The 19,377-nt window shown below is 33.4% G+C and overlaps 3 protein-coding genes across 5 annotated transcripts; 2 read left to right on the forward strand and 1 right to left on the reverse strand.

Annotated features, from left to right (window-relative positions):
* The first annotated feature begins 1,607 nt into the window (after positions 1 to 1,607).
* Positions 1,608 to 7,035, forward strand: LOC143623637 (uncharacterized). The gene is made up of 3 exons (XM_077094491.1): positions 1,608 to 1,640; positions 3,851 to 4,625; positions 6,409 to 7,035. The coding sequence occupies exons 2-3, from the start codon at positions 3,881 to 3,883 to the stop codon at positions 6,921 to 6,923; spliced, it is 1,260 nt and encodes a 419-aa protein (XP_076950606.1). The 5' UTR covers positions 1,608 to 1,640; positions 3,851 to 3,880; the 3' UTR covers positions 6,924 to 7,035.
* Positions 7,036 to 7,178: 143 nt separating this feature from the next.
* Positions 7,179 to 13,868, reverse strand: LOC143623636 (uncharacterized). Of its 3 annotated transcripts, none has more exons than XM_077094489.1 (23): positions 13,753 to 13,868; positions 12,580 to 13,216; positions 12,388 to 12,512; positions 11,960 to 12,054; positions 11,658 to 11,855; positions 11,339 to 11,429; positions 11,008 to 11,202; positions 10,803 to 10,873; positions 10,500 to 10,694; positions 10,382 to 10,420; positions 10,195 to 10,302; positions 10,022 to 10,111; positions 9,816 to 9,891; positions 9,641 to 9,737; positions 9,377 to 9,446; positions 8,899 to 9,075; positions 8,688 to 8,810; positions 8,519 to 8,602; positions 8,206 to 8,390; positions 7,931 to 8,069; positions 7,778 to 7,837; positions 7,574 to 7,645; positions 7,179 to 7,482 (listed from the first exon to the last, which is right to left on the reverse strand). In XM_077094489.1, the coding sequence occupies exons 2-23, from the start codon at positions 13,146 to 13,148 to the stop codon at positions 7,375 to 7,377; spliced, it is 2,967 nt and encodes a 988-aa protein (XP_076950604.1). In that variant the 5' UTR covers positions 13,149 to 13,216; positions 13,753 to 13,868; the 3' UTR covers positions 7,179 to 7,374. The 3 variants fall into 3 exon arrangements, with proteins under 3 accessions (XP_076950604.1, XP_076950603.1, XP_076950605.1); XM_077094488.1 differs by having other exon boundaries at positions 10,382 to 10,423; XM_077094490.1 differs by lacking the exons at positions 7,179 to 7,482; positions 7,574 to 7,645; positions 7,778 to 7,837; positions 7,931 to 8,069 and having other exon boundaries at positions 8,298 to 8,434; positions 8,494 to 8,602; positions 10,382 to 10,423.
* Positions 13,869 to 15,168: 1,300 nt separating this feature from the next.
* LOC143623612 (uncharacterized) lies at positions 15,169 to 18,371 on the forward strand. Its single transcript, XM_077094469.1, has 14 exons — positions 15,169 to 15,195; positions 15,293 to 15,332; positions 16,144 to 16,229; positions 16,346 to 16,528; positions 16,589 to 16,633; positions 16,712 to 16,773; positions 16,847 to 16,961; positions 17,041 to 17,148; positions 17,234 to 17,295; positions 17,373 to 17,487; positions 17,566 to 17,645; positions 17,730 to 17,808; positions 17,897 to 17,988; positions 18,091 to 18,371. Exons 1-14 carry the CDS (start codon positions 15,169 to 15,171, stop codon positions 18,269 to 18,271), a joined length of 1,275 nt encoding a protein of 424 aa, XP_076950584.1. The 3' UTR covers positions 18,272 to 18,371.
* Positions 18,372 to 19,377: the final 1,006 nt, after the last annotated feature.

Raw genomic sequence — 19,377 nt, forward strand, 5'->3', positions numbered from 1 at the left:
GTTTTAGGGGTCCGATTTGGGCAGTTTGGGTTTCGGGTCCGGTTAACCCATCCAATCCTAACCATTTTCAGTAATATTAGCTTTGTTGGATTTGTTCTTACCTTACCAACTCAGATCTATCAACAAAATCTCGGGTCTCGGCTTCGAATCTTGATCGGTTAGAATGTGTGTGTTTTGAGTGTGTGAAGAAATAGATGTAAATGAAGATATTTTTGGGATTTTGGGGGTATTTATATCCCTGAAATCCCATTCTTATTTAACCCATCTCAATTAATCCACGTCCAAGACCCGCTCCCTACCCGATACTAATCAATTACGCGAAATCACTAAACATAACTTTCTTTATTCATCATTAAAATTTTAGGATGTTACAGAATTTGGAGTATGAACGGGTGTAAAATGAAAGGAGATGGTCATGTATATATATGGTAAGTTGAAAGGGTCAAGCATAAAGAGTCTTGCATGAAAATGAGTTGGTTTAAGTCACATGTTTGCATAAAAACAACAAAAAAACGATTTCTGTGCACACATACCTTAGCGCAGCGCTAAGGTCTCTGCCCCTTGATCTTAGCGCGGCGCTAAGGTCACAAAAGGAAAAATCTGAACTTTCAAAATTGGCAGTTTTGGCCCCCGAAGTTGTTTTTAAGCGTTTTAAGGCCATTTTAGGGACCGAAAAGGGTGTTTTTGAGACCCGACAAGTATAAAACAAAAATGTAACATAAAATCCATCATTTTGATTATATCAAAGGTTACGGTTTACAAAACTGGTCAGTTTACATAATAAACAAATACAAAAGTGACCCGAAATTGACGAATGTCACAGTTTAGGTAGCTAAATTAGGTTTTTTTTAAAACGACCAAGGTTAAGTTGTATAATTAGCTCATATGTATATGACTTCATTAAAAACTTGCTTAGAATGTGAAAGGTTAGATTGTGTAATTAGCTCGGATGAGTTATGAGAATTTAAGTGATAGTTATATATGTTCAAGTAAAACATTTGTTTCGGAATGTCAAACTATATAAAGTTATGGTTATATTTCAAAAAAATGAAAATCCGTCAAGAACAACTTTACATATTGTATTATAACTATGTGTTTTTAATAACGTTCCAAGTACTTGTTTTTGTTAGATGGTATTTGATTTTATTATCTTTTATTTAATATGACCCGACCTGATTTGATCTGACCGAAATGATCGAGCTGGACCAAAAAGTTGTATATACCGATTTGACTTGACCCGAACAATCAAACCGGACCATTTTTTTTAATTACCGATAGTTTAACCGGGTATTGACCAAACAATTTCTGACCCCTGTGTGAAAATCTGGATCCGCCATACCTTGCAAGGTTGTCTACTTCGGATCCCGAGCCCACTCAGGTTTTTGTCTCATCTAGTATTACGCCAGAGAGTTCTGCTCTTGTGATAACATGACTGTCTAAAGATAGCCGACTAAAACAACATGAATTGTGGCTAAAATTAGATAGCATGACCGTCTAAATTAAAAGAGAACGTTAATCTAACTCACAATAATAACAAGAAAAAGTTGTCGTTTTCAAAAAGTATTAAATAATTTCTCACTCAATAAAAGTATAAAACATATCATCACTACACTGTAACCAACTTGCCATTGTATTCTTCTCTCACATTACTAACAGTTCAATTGTTAGTTCCAGAAAAAGAAAACATTGGCGGGTGGCATGAAAGTAAACATTGGCACTCACTTCATCTGGAAAATTGAACAATAAACTTGTAAAGTTTATCTGTCTATACTATTAAAACAATAGAGTTTTTAGACGCATGACCTCTTTTTATTGGTCCAACCCTATAGTTTCCATATATAACAAACACTTCTTTGATTTTTTTCTCAATTAAATAATTCAAACTGAAAATAAAATATCAAGTCTTACTAGATTTATTCACATTTAAATAATTTTAAATTCATATCAAATGTTAACTTATACTATTATATGGCCATTATACATATTTTTAAAACTATCTTAAAATCATAGTCAATGCATTTACTATCTTTAAATACATTATTATGACCAATAAATTAAAGAATCAATTTTAATATGATTGTTATGGGTTTTTTTTTAATATGCTTAATTAATTTATATATATATTTTTTTGTTTAACTCATACAAAATTTTAAATTACAAAATAATATACTCCAAGCTTGATAAGTCAATTAAATAATTTTCTTGTCCCGCTAAATTAACGGTACTGTTTTTAAACAAATTTCTATTTTTACCATGTACGAAAATAAATTATGCTATTTTATAATATCTGTATTTAATGCACTTCCTTACATATATTGATTAAAAAAAATTCCTGGTTTACTAAATTAATCATTCCAGAATTGCATTTCTTATAATATGAAGGATTATTATTCACTCATACATAATATTGGATTTTCTATATACATTTTTCCAATGCTCATTTTCTATTAATTTATGACGTCTCAAGTTAATTGATATTTTTTTATTCGATACTACAAGATATGTTGTTTATGTTTCCCTTCAATATTTGTAATGTCCATCTATTTAAAATGTTTATGGAACACTAAAACAATATAACATAGACCTATAACTAAAGTTATTACTTTCAACAGAAGATGTTTGCTACATTCTGTATATTGTGGATTATTATCATTCATTCAATTAATAAAACATAATTACGAGAGTGCATTATTTTTCTTTAACTATTATTAAATCTGGTTGTCTATATTGATATTTTTATATTTATGTTGTCGCTCATTGTTTTTCTTATTTACTCCTTTATTAAAGCAATACAATAATTCTACATGGTATCATTTTAGGGTGTCCAAATAGATGTCATGTCAAATATTTCCTTTTTTATTAAGTCAAATCACTCCTTTCATACTATATAAAGCTTAACAATACAGACCCTAAAATTTATCTCCCTCTCTCTTGCGATTTAGCCATTTCTGCCAACTTTCTTTCCATATAAGAAAATATTTAGCAGTTTATGAATTTGTAATTTTTAAAGTTTTAAATTATGTTTTCAAACAATGTTTTATGAATATTATTTTTTAGTAAGATTTTGTAAGTACTTTTTTTATATAGGAATATGAATTGCAATCATATCAAATAATTTTTTCAATAAACGTATGAAATAAATTTTTAGTACCTTAAATATGTCTTTAGTTGACGATTTCTGTATTCCACTTGTGACGATTTCTCCTAGTTATCGTGATTTTCTATCTTTTTAGTAGCCCTTCAATTGGGTCAAAGGTGAAGACTAGAGCCCATCATTATGTAAGAAAGAGAAAATAGGCCCGGATATTTTAAAGTTTTAAGTAACTATATAATATTTAGATCATAAACGCCTTATCCAAAAAGACAAAAAGTTATGAATTTTGTAATATATATTAACAAAAAATATATAATACTTTAAGCAATTAATCAGTTAATTTATTTCTCATCCCAATTAATCAATTAAAATAGCATCACCACTTGTAGCTACTGCTCGAAGAATTGAGTTTTTTCTTTTTCTTTTTAGTTTATGTCACTTTTATTGGATTTGGTAACGAAAGACTTGAGTTAGATCTTATATTGTAAAGTTGTTAGTTTGATTCAAGCCAACCGTGTTTTAGTTTCACAGTATGTTACGTCAGAGAGTTATGTTTGTGTGATAACATAACGGGTGTTCATTGACAGTCGACGATATGGTTTCCATAAAAACATCCAAACCAAAGTGCAAGTTAGCACAAGTATGTTTACAGAATAATCTGGTTGGAGTGCAGGCTGCCACACAAAAACTAATATATAAATTATTTCTCACGCAACCTATCATCAATACACAGTTACCAACTTGCCGTCTTCTCACTCACTCACTCACTCACAAAAGTCCAAAACGATGCCGTCTTCAACCTCCCAACTACCACCAACCACCACCAGCCACCTCCAAACCCTACTATCCTCCGCACGGCCCTTCCTCCGCGGCCAGCTTGAGACCATCGACGCCAGACTCCCCTCCCTAATCTCCGTCCTGAAGTCCGCCGGCGCCGGCGAGTGCTGGCACAAGCACGGCAGCTTCCTGGACCACCTCACCGACATCTACCGCATCCTCACCATATGGAACGCACCTGACGCCGTACGCCTCTGCGGCCTCTTCCACTCCGCCTACTCCAACTCCTACGTCAACCTCGCCATCTTCGACCCTTCCACCGGCCGTGACGTCATCCGAGGCCACGTCGGCCAGCACGCCGAGCGGCTGATCCACCTCTTCTGCGTCGTGCCACGTCAGCAGCTGATTCACGACGACCTGTTGTTTCGGTATGAGGAGTCGGAGCTTGTGAGGCACGTGAAGGAGTCTGAAGCCTCGGTGGTTAACGCAACGAGAGGTGATGAGTTTGAAGAGTGGAGGAGGAAGTTGCGGGCGGTTTTGCCCGAAGACGGTGTGGTGTTGAAGCATATTAAGACCGGTGAAGACGTGAGGCTCTCGAGGCGAGTGGTCGCCACGTTTTTATTGTTGACGATTGCGGATTTTAGTGATCAGTTGTTTAGTTTTCAGGACGTCTTGTTTGGTAATTCGGACGGCTTGTTGAAGTTTTCTGGTAATGAGTGGGCGACCGGGCTATGGCCCGGGGATGGAAAACCAGGTAATTGTTTGATGGGAAGTTCGTTTATTTAAGAAATAAATCGACAAAATTTTGATTTATTTTAATTAAAAATAGTTTATATAACGACTATTTTACCCTTAACTTGGTGTACACGTGTGATTTTATTGTTAAGTGTAATTACCCTTTTATAGGAGAAAGGGATATATAATCTATCTATCTATTCTAATAAAGTAAAATAATTGTACACATGTTAATTTTTGGTTAATTCTCACAATTTTTCCCTCCAAAACTATATATGTAATAGATTAATAATAATTCACTATTTTTTACAATTCATTTATATTAAATCTATAAAATGATTAATTATTCACTTTTCTTTAAACTCTATTTATATTATATCTATACACTTTTATATAAATAAATATTTACATATTATACTACTATACATTGTTAGAATATATTTCATAACATGCTTGGTGAAATCCAAAAATCAACAACAAACCGTGTTTGTTAAATATTGAAAAAAATTTAATTTTAAATGTTTTTATTAAAATATTATACTGTATATTGTTGAAGATTGTAAATATAAAAAAACTATAATATGCTTTCAATACACGAAGTAATTTATTTAATCATTAAGTTACAAATATATGCTTAAAAGTTGATCCGCTTTTTAAAAATAAATCCATTTATTTGTTAGTTTTTTGTACACTGTCATATAAATTTATAAATTATAAATATATGATTTAAATTTATCTGTTTATTTTCTCGGTTAATTTAGTAAACAATACATATATGTATTAAATTATAAGGATAGTAATCACTTTCAAAATATAATATAATTTATCATATTTAGTTTCTTTGGTTTTTTTTATCAAGGATTGATTCGGATTTTTTGTGGAACTTAAATTTAATTGTTACGGGTTAAAAGTTGGTAAATATATTGTTTGGTAGAAGTTAACTACATTTAGCTTAAATTTGTTACGGCTAAAAAATGGGTAATCTGAATATTTTTTAAAAATTTGAGAACGCAAATAGTTTTATCGTCATACTTGTTATGGGTTTAAAGTTTTGACTTGAAAATGTAATAAATGAAAGTTACAATTTTAAATGTGATTGATTTTCGAATTTATTTTAATGACATTTTTGGAAATAGTCAAAAGATTCGGGATTTTGCACATTGAGTATTTTTCTCATGACTATTAAAATTTAAGAAAAATGACAAACATTTCCGACATGCCACCTCCACGCATATCAATGCTTTTAACTTGTATCAAATTAGAAACATTTGTGTCATCATTAACTTTTCCTTGAATAATGAACATAATGTTGTATGTGAAGCCTGTCGTACAAAATTATGTTCAAATGAATCCATACATTCACAAAATTGAACGGGTTAATTTGTTATTTTTTTTTTGTCAACTGGCAAAATCGAGAAGCCTCTCAAACTTAACAATTTTTTTTGTGGTGTAGCTCAAAGCTATTATTATACGAGAAGTATTCTCCGAAATTAGTTCATAACTAAATTTCTTTTAATTATACATATATGAACTGAGAATAAATTTCAATAGATGGAGTGTTCATGGGTATGTTTTTGCACGTGCATTATTTTTTTTATTAAGTTCATTTAAAAAAAAAAATCATTTTGTGATATATATAATCAATTTATGTATAATGATACAAGCATATATGTAATTCATTTTCTATATACATGTAACGTGTTATTTGTAACTTAATTATTTAGATCATCCCGTGTGTTACACGGGCTCTAAAGCTAGTTGACTAATAATACCTCTTACTAATTATGTTGTGGCAAATGCAGGTCTATGGATGAATTCCATTTCGAGAATGGCAGCAATTTACACACTGATTGTAAGAGAAGAACAGCTATACTCAATCAAACACGGCAAAACGGGTAACCGAGACGAAGATCTAGAGCTTGTGGTGCCACCAATATTTGAATACTGCACTAAACTTCTGAGCCCTGAGGATCAGATAAAGGCAAGGGATTTGTATTGGGAAGGTGTTTGTGAAGTGTCTAAGAGAGGGCTGGATGGATGTGCAGAGGTGCTGGAAAGGAGTGTGGTGAAGAATCCGTTTGTGGGCGAGCCGCATGTTGTTTTGAGCCAGATTTATCTGAGTCAAGGGCGGTTTGATGAGGCGGAAAAGGAGGCAGAACAAGGGCTTAGGCTGCTGTTGGAATGGGGAAGTCCGTGGGATAAGAGAATGTCGTGGGAAGGGTGGGTCGCGTGGTGCAGAGTTTTGGTGATGAAAGCGAAAGAGAAATCGTGGCCGCAGACTTCTTGGGGGATCCTCAATCTCGGACTCGTTCGTTAGTCAGTTATAAACTGTAATTTGTATAATAGTTTCTGCATTTGAATTCACTCAACAAACAGTTATCCTAATAGTTAATAGCAACCTTGCTCTGGTTTAGTGGACCGGACGACTGTATGAATAAGCATAGCTTTGCTGCATTGAATAAACATAAATTTGATGCAATCGCGCCCGACAGAAGCACCCATAAAAGGCAACAATGTATAATCAAACATAAATAGGTTAGAACAGTGCTACCCTAGGTCTTTTACGGTAAAAATAATATCTTTTGAAATTAATGGAAAATTGTTGAAGAACACATTGCTATCAGCTGATATCTATCATTCTAACACGGTTGATTTGAGGGATGAACACATGCCCAGAAGCCACTCTCCCAAAAAATTACAAGTACAATGCTTGTGGCTGTTAAGATTACTTCCTACATTTATCTTCTATCTTAACAATGCGGGTAGCGTCAAAAACCGAACGGTGATTTTTTCCTGCTTCCGCCTTCTCCATATTGGTCATTCCATTTCCTGAGTTCATTCATGCTTGCAGCATCATAAGCAACCGATGGCCCCACCTATTCATTCAACATTTGTCACAAATTAACAACTTTTTTTATAGACAAATAGCAAGCAAATATAACAAATGAAAGATCTAGAATGTCTTGCCTTGGCTTTGGATTGAATGAAATCATCCAAGTTAAGCGGTCTTAATGCTGGAGACGTATCCTGTTTCTTTCCCTACAGAAACAGCTCGTATGCATTAGTACATTACAAGCAGGGTGCCGATATAAATAAAACGTGTTATCCAAAGTTCTAGACAAAATCTTTTTAACAAATATTCATAAGTCAGTAAGGCAGAAGGATGTTTACCTTTTTCTCTTCATCTAGAAGTTCTTGAACAGGTCTATATGCTGCAGCAATACAAAGATTCTGCAGAAAAAGATAGATAATAATTAGGCGTAATAAAGCCATTGATCAAGCCATTTAACCTCTAGACAAATACCATGTAAACGACAAGATTACCTTCAAATCACTCCCTGAATATCCTTCAGTTGCATTAGCAAGACCTCGTATATCAAAATCAGGTTCTGTGTTTTCTTTAGCAAGAAATATTTTCAGTATCTTCAAACGGTTATCAGCATCCGGCAAGTCCACATAAATCCTAAAACCAATAAGACTCTTTCATGATTATAAACTAACAACACAGGCCCTTAAAAGGGGCTTACTTTGAAAGTAAGATCACTAGGTAGAAATTATACCCAATATTAAACACGCAACATTCTTTAATATCATCTTACCTTCGTGGCAACCGTCGGATCACGGCATCATCAAGATCAAAAGGTCGGTTTGTGGCACCAAGAATGAGAATCCTTTGACTATCTTTTGACCTCAATCCATCCCATGCTGCCATAAACTCGTTTCTCATTCGTCTCGTAGCTTCATGTTCAAATCCACCACCACGGGCACCCAATAAACTGTCAACCTGTTTATATATTCAACTAAACTGTGAATAACTGAGATTTAAATCTAAAAGTATCGAAATCATAATTGTTTAAACATCTGTTAAAAACAATAGGGCTCATAACGTTATCAACATTAAAAGTAACTCACCTCATCAACAAACACGATTACGGGTGCCAATTTGCTGGCAAATGAGAACAAGGCCTTTGTAAGTTTTTCAGCATCACCAAACCACTGCACAAGTGAGCAACAAAATCAATAAATTATTTTGAATAATTCTAAAACAATTAATGATTTATACATGTAAAGTTTAAAGTACCTTAGATGTAAGTGTGGATCCGGTTATGCTGATAAAATTAGCCCCGGCTTCGGTTGCAAGTGCCTTTGCAAGAAGTGTTTTCCCGGTTCCAGGTGGCCCAAAAAGCAGTATTCCTTTGCAAGGCTGACAAGAGGTTTTACTTAGTTGCAAATACTGTAAAATGACCAACTTGCCCATCGGAAAAAGAAAAACCCTAAAAAGACAAAAGTACCCGCAATAGATTCCCATGTGAGAAAAGCTCGGGTCTTTTCATCGGAAGAATGGCTAATTCATGTAATGCTGTCTTCACATCTTCAAGAGCACCAATATCATCAAATTTAATACCGATTTCACCGGGTGGAACGACTGCTGAAATGAAGTTGGTTTCGTATTCATCCTTAGCAAGATTCTGCCACAAGTAACACATGTTTACAGATTGCATTGAAGGAACGGGTCAGTGTGTGTGGGTCAAAACATGTTGGTTCAGATTGACCCAAAACACTTTTTGCCTCAATTGTTTTATAAGCAATTACTGCATCAAATATAATTACAAAAAATATATTATACATTCTGATCAAAATTTAGCCCGTTTGACCTGTTACCCTTTTTTTTTTTTTAATATTACTATACGTTTTATATAACTTAACCCATAATGACCCGTTCATAAATAATTGTATTGACATTGCTACCACTAAAAAAAAGAAACAAACCTTCAGGTTCTGTGTTGGCTTCTTGGATATTGATTCCTGCTCGGTTAATCTCAAAATTGCAACTTCAAGGCTACAAATTGAAAACAGTGACAGCTTAAACATAATGCATATAGATGAACAAACCGCTTAACAAACGAGGCAGTGAACTCGATTGTGTGGTCACACGTCATGGAATGGGACACGACACGCAAAATAAGATGGTGAAAATAGATGAAAAAAACCACTTAGCAAACTGACTGTTGGTTAATCAAATATATTAATTACCTTTCCCGGGGTAAATTCAATCTATCTGACTTGACGGAAGGAAATTCACAAGTTGATAAGTAATGATTTTTAGCCCACCCAATAACATTCTCAGCTTCTGCAAATTCAAAACATATTTTAGTGTGAACATTAATAAATAATAGAAAAAAAAAAAAATAATAATAATTGATCTTACTCTTGGCTGTCAGTATCACTCCATCAGTATTTACATGCAAGAGGTCCACACAAGTTAGCTCATTTTCCTCAAGAACCTAAAAAATATAATAAAAAGTGAGTAATGCATTGATGAAACTATGGTATTATAAAAGAAAATTACAGCTTCATCCAAGCAGCTAAAGTATATATTAACTGACTAGCTTAAGCACTAATAATTATTTATACCTTTTGCAATTCATTAATATTACTTCGTGATATAACAATCCGTCTGTCTTCTTCAATTTGTTTATTAAATACTCTAAGGGAATCATCCTCCTGAACAAAAGACAAATAAAGATCACTGAAAGTTAACTGCACATCTAATAAATAATTTTTTTTGTGAAGATTGTAATATGTACCTTTGGAGGATGTAGACACATAACGTTAGTGAATATTTTGTAAATATCATTGTCCTCTGACCTTCTTGTGGGCTTTAGTCCCTCAGTAAGTCGCTTCAAAGAAAGAGGCTGCAGTAAAAACTATAAGTATTCATTGCAACTAAAAAATTATTAATTCTCTTTTTTTTTATTGGAGGGGTTGTTATACCAGTTTCGCAAGGCGGCCCAGATTTGGAAGAATCATAGTCTGCTGACAAAATAGAAAACGAAATAAGATTACCAAAATGTTTTAATAAGAGAATAAAAAAATGCATATTCAAACTTACAAATTTCTCCTTTTCTTTTGATCCAGTTGCAGCTTTGTTTTGCCCACAAATTAAAACAACAGGCCCCGTTATCTTGTCAAACATTTCTTGAAGTTTATTCACAAATTCTTTGCGGTTCGAACTGGAAACAGCCCGTGACAACCACAAAGACGAGTCTGGGAAATACACAACAAGTGGTTGCACAGACGACAAAACCTGCCATCATAGTTCAAAAAAAAGTAACAAATTAAATATTAAAGCTTATAGTATTTTTGACTTTTGAAACTGTTAAAATGATAGGAAATATTAAAGTGCTTATGTAACCTCAGATAACGCCTCCATTGCAATATAACAGTCTTCAGCTTCAGTATCTAAATCACGCTCCACATGCTTCACTGCAGATAAACAATTATTTGTCATCAACACAATAAACAAAATAAGAAACTCTTGACTCATTTTATGCTTCTTAGTTAAACATGTTGCAAAATGATTATGAAAATATCAGCTACAAAGTTAAATAAAGATTTACTATAAAGCCAGTATATTGGTGGCGTGTCAGATTGCTCATTATCTTTCGCATCGTCTGTCTTAGTTTCTGCACCATCTAAAATAACCGCAACTGATTCTCCTTCAATTTCATAAACCTCCCCACGTTGGCCAGTGTCTATGCCCCTGTTATCTTCCTCCACACGGACAGAAGGCCCAACATACTTGACACGGTCCCCTGATTAAAGTATATAAAATATCACTAGACGTTACTATTATCTCACAGAAGCATTTATAAATAAAAAAACATGTATTTCGAATAAATAACTGAATAAAACATTTGGGCTGCATGGATTCGAAAAAATGAATTATACCTTTCTTTAATGGCTCTTTTGCTTCCTCAGAAGACTCAGCATCCTCCTGCTTTGAAGATTCAGAAGAAATCTCCCTAACAACCGTGATGTTCTGTTACAAGTTAAAATGCTAAGTTACTAAATAAGCTAAAGAGTTAATTACACAGATGGTCCCTGTGATTTAGGCAACGTAACAGGTTTACAAAGTTGCATGTTTGGGATTCTTGGTTTTAATTTTGTCACGAGTTTGGGTATTAACATCAACTTCTGTTAATTTTTCTGTTAAGTCAAGATAAAATGACCAAAAAGCCTAAAAAAGATAAATAAATAAAAAAAAAACCTTTGCAAAGCCTTCAAGATTTCCAGTAAGCTTCTTTAGGGCTGCTTCGGCCCGAGCCTCAACATCTTCATCATCTGATTTTGACTCACCACTGCTAGTCCACTCTTCCTCATTGCTTGCTTCGTCCTCAATTTCTGATTCAGAACTAACTTCTTCAGCTGATTCTCCCTCTGATCCGTTCTCATCTTCACCAAAATCCTGCAACAATTAACCATCAAGTTAAGAATTTGAGAACAAATTAGGATAAAAGATGACTGTATGGTTCTTGGAACAGCTAAAAGCCAAACATTGTGTTAACTTACATAAGGAGCAAGAACACTGCTGTCAAGAATCAATAGGGGAACTTGTAAATCTCGTGCAAGTGCTCTGATGAATCTCTCCCGATAAAGCTCAGTGCCTGCAACATCAAATCAGTCACGCGCGCACACACAAAAAAGAAGTTTTGTTAATATTCTATAATCATATAAGCATCCAATGTATTAAATATGACTGCAAAAACTTGACCCGTCGGCTCGATTTTGTTCACTTTTTAGAAGTACATAAACAAGTAATGCATTAGAATTGATCACGAAAAACTGCAACTCAACAAAGATCTAACTTTTCTTAACAAAACGACTATGGATGACCGTCAACTCGCTTGACTCTTGCAATCCACATTTGACCCTTGGATGAAAATAACCTACACAAATTCTTTCAATGTAGGTGATTGGAATCAATTGTCTATACATACCTGGTACACTCTGAAGCAAGATTCTCCCACTTGAAGAATCTAAGCGTGAACCGTATGTAGTAGCAAACGACTTGTTTTTCAAATGAGAAGCCGTACATTCCACTAGAAGATTCTTGGAATGTTCACTGCAAAAGAATAAATTAGCATCAAGCAAACAAATACATTAAAACAAAAGTAAAACTATATACTTACTGAACATAGTAAGGGAACGTATCCCATGAAACCGTTTGTTTCTCCCATGGAATAATCCTCCTTACATACTCGTTTTTGAATCTTTGCTTTTTGGTTAAAAAAGGCGACTCTTTTCTTTTACTTTCAATAGCCAGTTTCTCATTAAGAAGCCATTCCTTCTGATCTTGCTCTCCTAAACAAGCATGTGCATCACGCTGATTCACACCCTCCTTCACATTTCCTTTACCGATAACACCCTTATCAATTTCCGAAACATTTTTTAACGGCACATGTTTATTTTCACTTGCATTTCTTCCATCACCCTCCGAGCTATAAAACCTAAAAGCACCACTAGAATTTGCATATGACCCCACAAGAAATCTTGTAGAGTTAGCGCCCGACAAATTTGAAGAACTCGATAGATATCTTGTAAAAACATTATTCCCGGGAAAACGATTTGTTTCGGCAGTGTAACGGGTTAAGGCACGACGAGAAGTTTGTTTGGGATGATTTAAACCGATTAAATACTTGCATGGTTGACACATGATGTCCCATCTTTTATCCTTGCACTTTAATCTCATTAAATTCATTATAGCCTCTTCACAGTTTGTATAGACAAATGTGAATAAAATGAGTGTCGCCTTATTGACCTTTACTGCTTCCTGAATAGTAGAAAATCCAAAATTAAAAGTCATCTAGGTACACATGCTATGAATATTTTAAATGACCAAACATTAAAGGCTGGTGTGACCTAGTCAATTGACCTTCAAATGATCAAAGTCAATTGTTTGTCTAAGCATTAAAAGCTGATTATTGTGAACTAAAGTTAACTAACCAAATAAACAGTTTCAAAACACAATCATTAACATTAAAAATTTAACCTTTTTAATCCAAGAAAATTGCAAACATGAGTTATGGAGGTCAATTAAGCTTATATCTTAGCTTAAAATCATAAAAATAGGTGCTTTAGTTGCAAGAAACAATCACAATAACACATCATCATCATCATCAAATTGAGAAAGTAGTAACAACCCACGTCAAATTTGCATGTACCCACAATATATATTCAAAAGTCGTCACAAAATCAACAACTTTATTTAGATTGTGACATTGACATCCCAAAAGAAAAGAGGGTAAATAAAGAACATGAAATAATAATAATAATAGAGATAACTGGACAGAAAAAGCACAAACCTTTAATTCATTCAATTCATTAATCTATGCAGCAGCGAAAATAATAATCTTGAACTGAAATACGAAAGTGGGTTGTCGTAGAAAGATAACGGGATCCGGGTTAAATTGATTGATTGATTGATTGATGGGTTTGGTTTGTAACCTAAAAACAACAAGATTGGTGTTTGGTTGTAAGGTAAGGAAGACAGACGTTCGTTCGTGTATTGGATTGTGGGCTTGTGGCGCCTACATGGGTCTTTGGATATTATGTCCAAACTGTGAAATCCCGGGTGTTTTCTGGACTAATTCAGTTTATTTTTGTTCATATGGTTTGTTTAAATAAGTTATTTTAGTCTAATAATTTACATTCTATCTTTTTAGTCTTTATAATTTCGTTTTGGTTGCAATTAAAACCACCCTCGCTAACAACATGTTGTCTCGAACCCACCAAGGGGTGGTGTCCCCTTTGAACCCCCTTAACTATTGAAAGAGTTCCTTAGTAATGAAGTCGCGATCGTCTTGGTCAAGCGTGTACTCTGTACATCTTAATTTTGCATCAATGTACATTATTATTTCTCATTTGATCTACAAATAATATTGGTTACCAAAATGGACAAATGATACTGATATCACCAACAAAACCACTACTTAGTCTATACCTTGTTCATAATGTGACTAAAACATCATTAATGAAAACTTTAAAAAACACAAATAACTAATTTGTCGAATAAATTTTGTTCATTGTATTGATTTAACCATTCATGTATTAACTAGTTTATCATGCAAGGAGTTCATTAGTAACATGTTATGACTACCTTCTAAGCTTTAAAATAACAAGTTATATGCAAGTTCTATACAAATAATCAAATTAATGATTTTCTCACTAGTAACTAAAGCAAAACACACTATTGATCCTTTCATATAGTTATTATTTCTAAAGGATATACATCTTTCCTATGTAAAATATACTTTTAATAAAAGGAATGAGTTCGATTATAAATTGATTTCTGGTTTCATTTTTAGGTTATAAATGACCTAACTCGAAACTTTTTTTTGAACCTGAAACATTTGATCAAAAGTATTTATTCACCACTTATTAAAGACTTCATGTCTAAAATATTTGGTTCAAAATCATGAGTTTAAGTCTTACTTTCAGTATAAAAAAACATTTAAATAAGTTTAACGTGATATAACCAAAACCAACACGTAATTTTTTAGTAAAAAATAAAACAAAATAAACCCTCCATATCGGTTTGTACGTAAGTCAAGATAAATATCTTTAGAATTAACAATTCGGCGTCAAACAAAAAGGGCGGCCGTTAAAGAAAACTAACGTCGTCAAATCAAATAATTAATTAATATATATATATATATATTGCTGGTAAAACCCTAATTTATATAATTTGGGTGTTGTTTTGTTGCTGCATACATACATCCATGCCTAAGAAGTCTGCTGCCGCCAAGGTAACCAACCTTATGTCCTTCCAGTCTGTTAGTTAGTTCCTGTATCTATAGGTATAGTATTACTGCATGAGTGAGCAATCCTTGTGTTATGTTTCAGGCTCAGGCAGCTGCACCAGTAGCAGAATCAACCCAAAACGGTACCTTTATTCAGTATTTCTTTCTTTCTTTCTTTCTTTTTCTACATGTTAACAAAAACCTCTTATTATATATATGTAAAATTAGTTTTTGCATAAGTATATAACATAAACACAAGTAGTAGTAGACGTTCTAATAAAAAAAGAACAACTCATTTTTGTAATTAATTGAATATGGATTCTACATGTGTTTATATGCAAAATCACCACTCTGGAAAGCAGTCAAAATTCTAAGGGAGGTTCATTGGGGAACTGGGAACCATGAGTTTTAAGTGTGAAAAACTAGTAAAAGAACTAAATAATAAAAAAACCTCATTTTTGTAAAGATTTTGTAAGTTTTGTTTATATATTTTATTAAAACAGCTTCTACATATGTTTATATGCAAAAGTACCGGAAAACGATAGCTTAATTTTTACTCTGAATGTTTTACTTTTTACAGGGAGGTTCATTGGGGAACCGGAACCATGAGTTTTACATCTTAAAAACTCAAAACACTTATTTTTATATGTAAAAAGGTTATTTTTGAATAAAAACACAAGTAGAAGGTGTATTTTAATCTTCTCTGTTTAAATTTTTTATAAAACTAAAATGACTTCTACATATGTTTATATGCAAAATCTCTGAAAAAGACCATGTAAACATGTGTTTTTTTACGTTTAAAAATAATTTTTTTATAAACTTTTTAGATGTAAAACATATGGTTTTCTGTTCGTATTCTTTTTTTGTGGTTCAACAATAAACACACCCTTAGTTTCTGTATATATGAATCTGAATACTGATCTCGAATTTAATTGAATGATTTACGGGCTATAGCCAAAAGAGATGCAGAAGAGGTTGTTGAGAAGCAAGTAGAGGATACTAAAAAGCAGAAGACGGTCAATGGTGAAGAAGAGAAGAAGGTAATTACTAAATCATTAAGTGATGAACAATCTGTGACTAAAATAATGCATAGATGAAGTAATTAAACATTGTGTTTATAGTTTGCTTATACATTAAGTGTGTTGCTTTTATTTAGGAGGAACCGAATGGTGATGTTGCAGCAAAAAATGAAGTCGACTCGAACGACAAGTCTGAATCAGATGAAGTTCAGGAGCCTACACCCGAGGCGAAATCAGATGTAACACCAGCTGCTAACGCAGAAGATGCTAGTGATGATGATGAAGAGGGTTCTGAAGGGGATGATGAAGCTAAGAAAAATGTAATGTTTTTTTTGTTTTATTATATTGACAATATTTGGTTTTAATTAAGTTATATGCAGGCTACTGATGCTGAAATGGTTGATGCTCCATCAGCAAAGGAAGCGGTTGGTGTTTTCTGCTCATATATGTTTTCTTTTCTCTTAACGTGTATGTGCTAATTGTTGTTATGTTACTTTTGGCAGCCATCAGAGTCCAAAACTTTGTTCATGGGCAATCTAAGTTTCTCTATTGAAAAAAGCCATATGTATGTGCATCTTATTTATATATTTTTGTAACTTTACCGTGTCTAATCGTTTCAACTACTTGTTATCATGCAGAGTTGATTTTTTCAAAGATACCGCTGAAGTTGTTGAGGTCCGGTTTGCCAAGAAAAATGGTCGACTTGCAGGTTATGGACATGTTGACTTCGCCTCCCCTGATGCAGCTCAAAAGGTTCATTTGGTACTTTTTTCCCATCTAAAATAACTATGTATTTCTTTGTTCTAAACAACCGGCATTATTCTACTTTCAGGCCCTTAAACTAAACGGAGAATTATTACTCGATCGTGCGGTGAAGCTTGATTTAGGAAAGAAAAAGGATCCATCTAACGGACAAACTTTTGAAACAGCAAATCTAGCGGTTGGTGTTTTGTGTTCATTTATGTTTTCTTATAGTATAATGTGTATGCTTGCATTGTTAATAAATGTTATTTTACATCTTGCAGCCATCAGACACCAAAACTTTGTTTATAGGCAATCTAAGTTACTCTGTTGAAGAAAGCCACATGTATGTGCATCTTATTTATTTATAACGTTTACAACTTTATCGTGCTTGACCAGTTCTGACGACTTGCTGCCCCGCAGAGTTGATTTCTTCAAAGATACTGCTGAAGTAGTTGAGGTCCGGTTTGCCAAGAAAGATGGTAGATTTGCAGGGTTTGGACATGTTGACTTTGCCTCCCCTGAAGCAGTTCAAAAGGTTCATTTGATACTTTTTTCCTAATTAAATTACTGTGTATTTATTTGTTCTAACTAACTGGTGTTATTCTACTTGCAGGCCCTTAAACTCAATGGAGAATTATTACTCGAGCGTGCGGTGAAGCTTGATTTAGCAAAGAAAAGGGATCCATCTAACAGGTAACAATGCTTCCCTCTAAGTTTTAACATACGATAGAAATCAATATCTGAATTGATGATTGTATTTTACATTTTACAATGTAGCAATGAGAAGAAGAGTGGTGAGTCTCAGGTATCAACTGTATTTGTAAAGGGATTTGGTACTGAAGATGGCTTTGACAGTGTATGTTTTACATTTCATAATTTCCCAAGTCTCTTAGTTATACGTTTTTTTAATTATTATTTAAAATCTTTTTTGGAATATTCCACAGATTAAGAGTAGCCTTGAGGAGCATTTTAAGCAATGTGGAGAGATTTCAAGAATCTTTATTCCTAAAGATTTTGAATCTGGAAGTCCTAAAGGGTAGGCCCTTTATTATTATTATTATTATTATTATTATTATTTAATACAGTTAAAATCTGTGTTTTTTAAGAGTCTTTTTAATAAATTAATCTGTGTTTTCAGGGTTGCTTTCATAGATTTTACCGACAGTAGTGCCTACAGTAAAGCTCTTGCACTTGCTGGATCTGAGATGAGTGGAAGCACTATAATAGTAGAGGAAGCTAACCCAAGAGGCAACGACAGAAGGGGTAGGGGTGGCGGAAGAGGTGGTCGAGGTCGTGGCCGTGGTCGTGGTCGTCGTTGATTTGGCAGGCAACACCTGTTATAGGGAAGAATACAACTGTTGGTAACTGAGAATGAGTGTCAGCGTGTATGTAGCAGCAAGGCTGCTTGTTTGTTTGGTTGAGTTTTATAGCATTTGATGAGATTTTTTTTCTAAAACCAACTTTGACATGCTATGTAGTTATATGTTTTATTTCAACGTAAATGAAACACAATTTTGTTCTTTGGATTGTCTAAATGGTATTGGGATTGGTATCCGTACATTTAGTTACTGAATTTTTGCTACGGTACTGAAGTGAGCATTTTCGGTACCAATATTAAGTTTTTTAAGAAATTCGGGATTGGGAAATTCGAGATTAGTACCTACCGATAGTTGTTCCATTTGTTTTCTTATTCAGTTACTTGTGCTTATGGTTTATATCTTGTTTTCTTATTCAGTTACTCGTGTTTATGGTTTATTTCGGTAGGAAGTATAAGAAGGATTTTGTATATTGATAACACTAATTTAAATATATAATGCCTAAGATTAAATGATGACAAAATCTTACTAATAGTTACGGATTGTTATGTTTTACAAAGTGAATCTAGTCTTACTAAATTTGAAAAAATCAAATAAGTTTTATAATTATATTTCCTTAGGATGATATGTATACTTAAATACATAACATGATAAATGATGACATAACTTGAATATATAGCCCAATACTTGATACGTAATTACTAAACACGACGCATGATTATATGGCATGGTACATAATCATATACAAATGTTAACACCTCTCGTTTAAAATACGTGTCGCATTTTATTACGAAAATAAGAGTTTGTATAAGAACCCCTCCAAAGAATACACAATTACACATGTATATATATACATTACTCAGTTATTGTTTATCGTATTTTTTTTAATAATTATACTAATATATTTAACATAAAAAAAATTATAGTTAAGAAGATATCAAACTTCTCCGATAAAGAATAGGGGAAAATTGTAGGGATAGCGTAAGACGAAGGTTGTACGTTCTCGTTTTAATTTCTTGTACCTAGGTTTATATGCAATTAAATGTTATTTGTTGTATTGGTGGATGTAACTTGTTGTGCGAATGCCATTCCACTTTGGTGGGGGTGGT

The sequence above is a fragment of the Bidens hawaiensis genome, unplaced genomic scaffold (genome assembly GCF_021521415.1).
Source record: "Bidens hawaiensis isolate Kalapana, Puna unplaced genomic scaffold, B.hawaiensis_p1.1 tig00003506_1, whole genome shotgun sequence".
In the NCBI taxonomy this organism is placed as follows: domain Eukaryota; kingdom Viridiplantae; phylum Streptophyta; class Magnoliopsida; order Asterales; family Asteraceae; genus Bidens; species Bidens hawaiensis.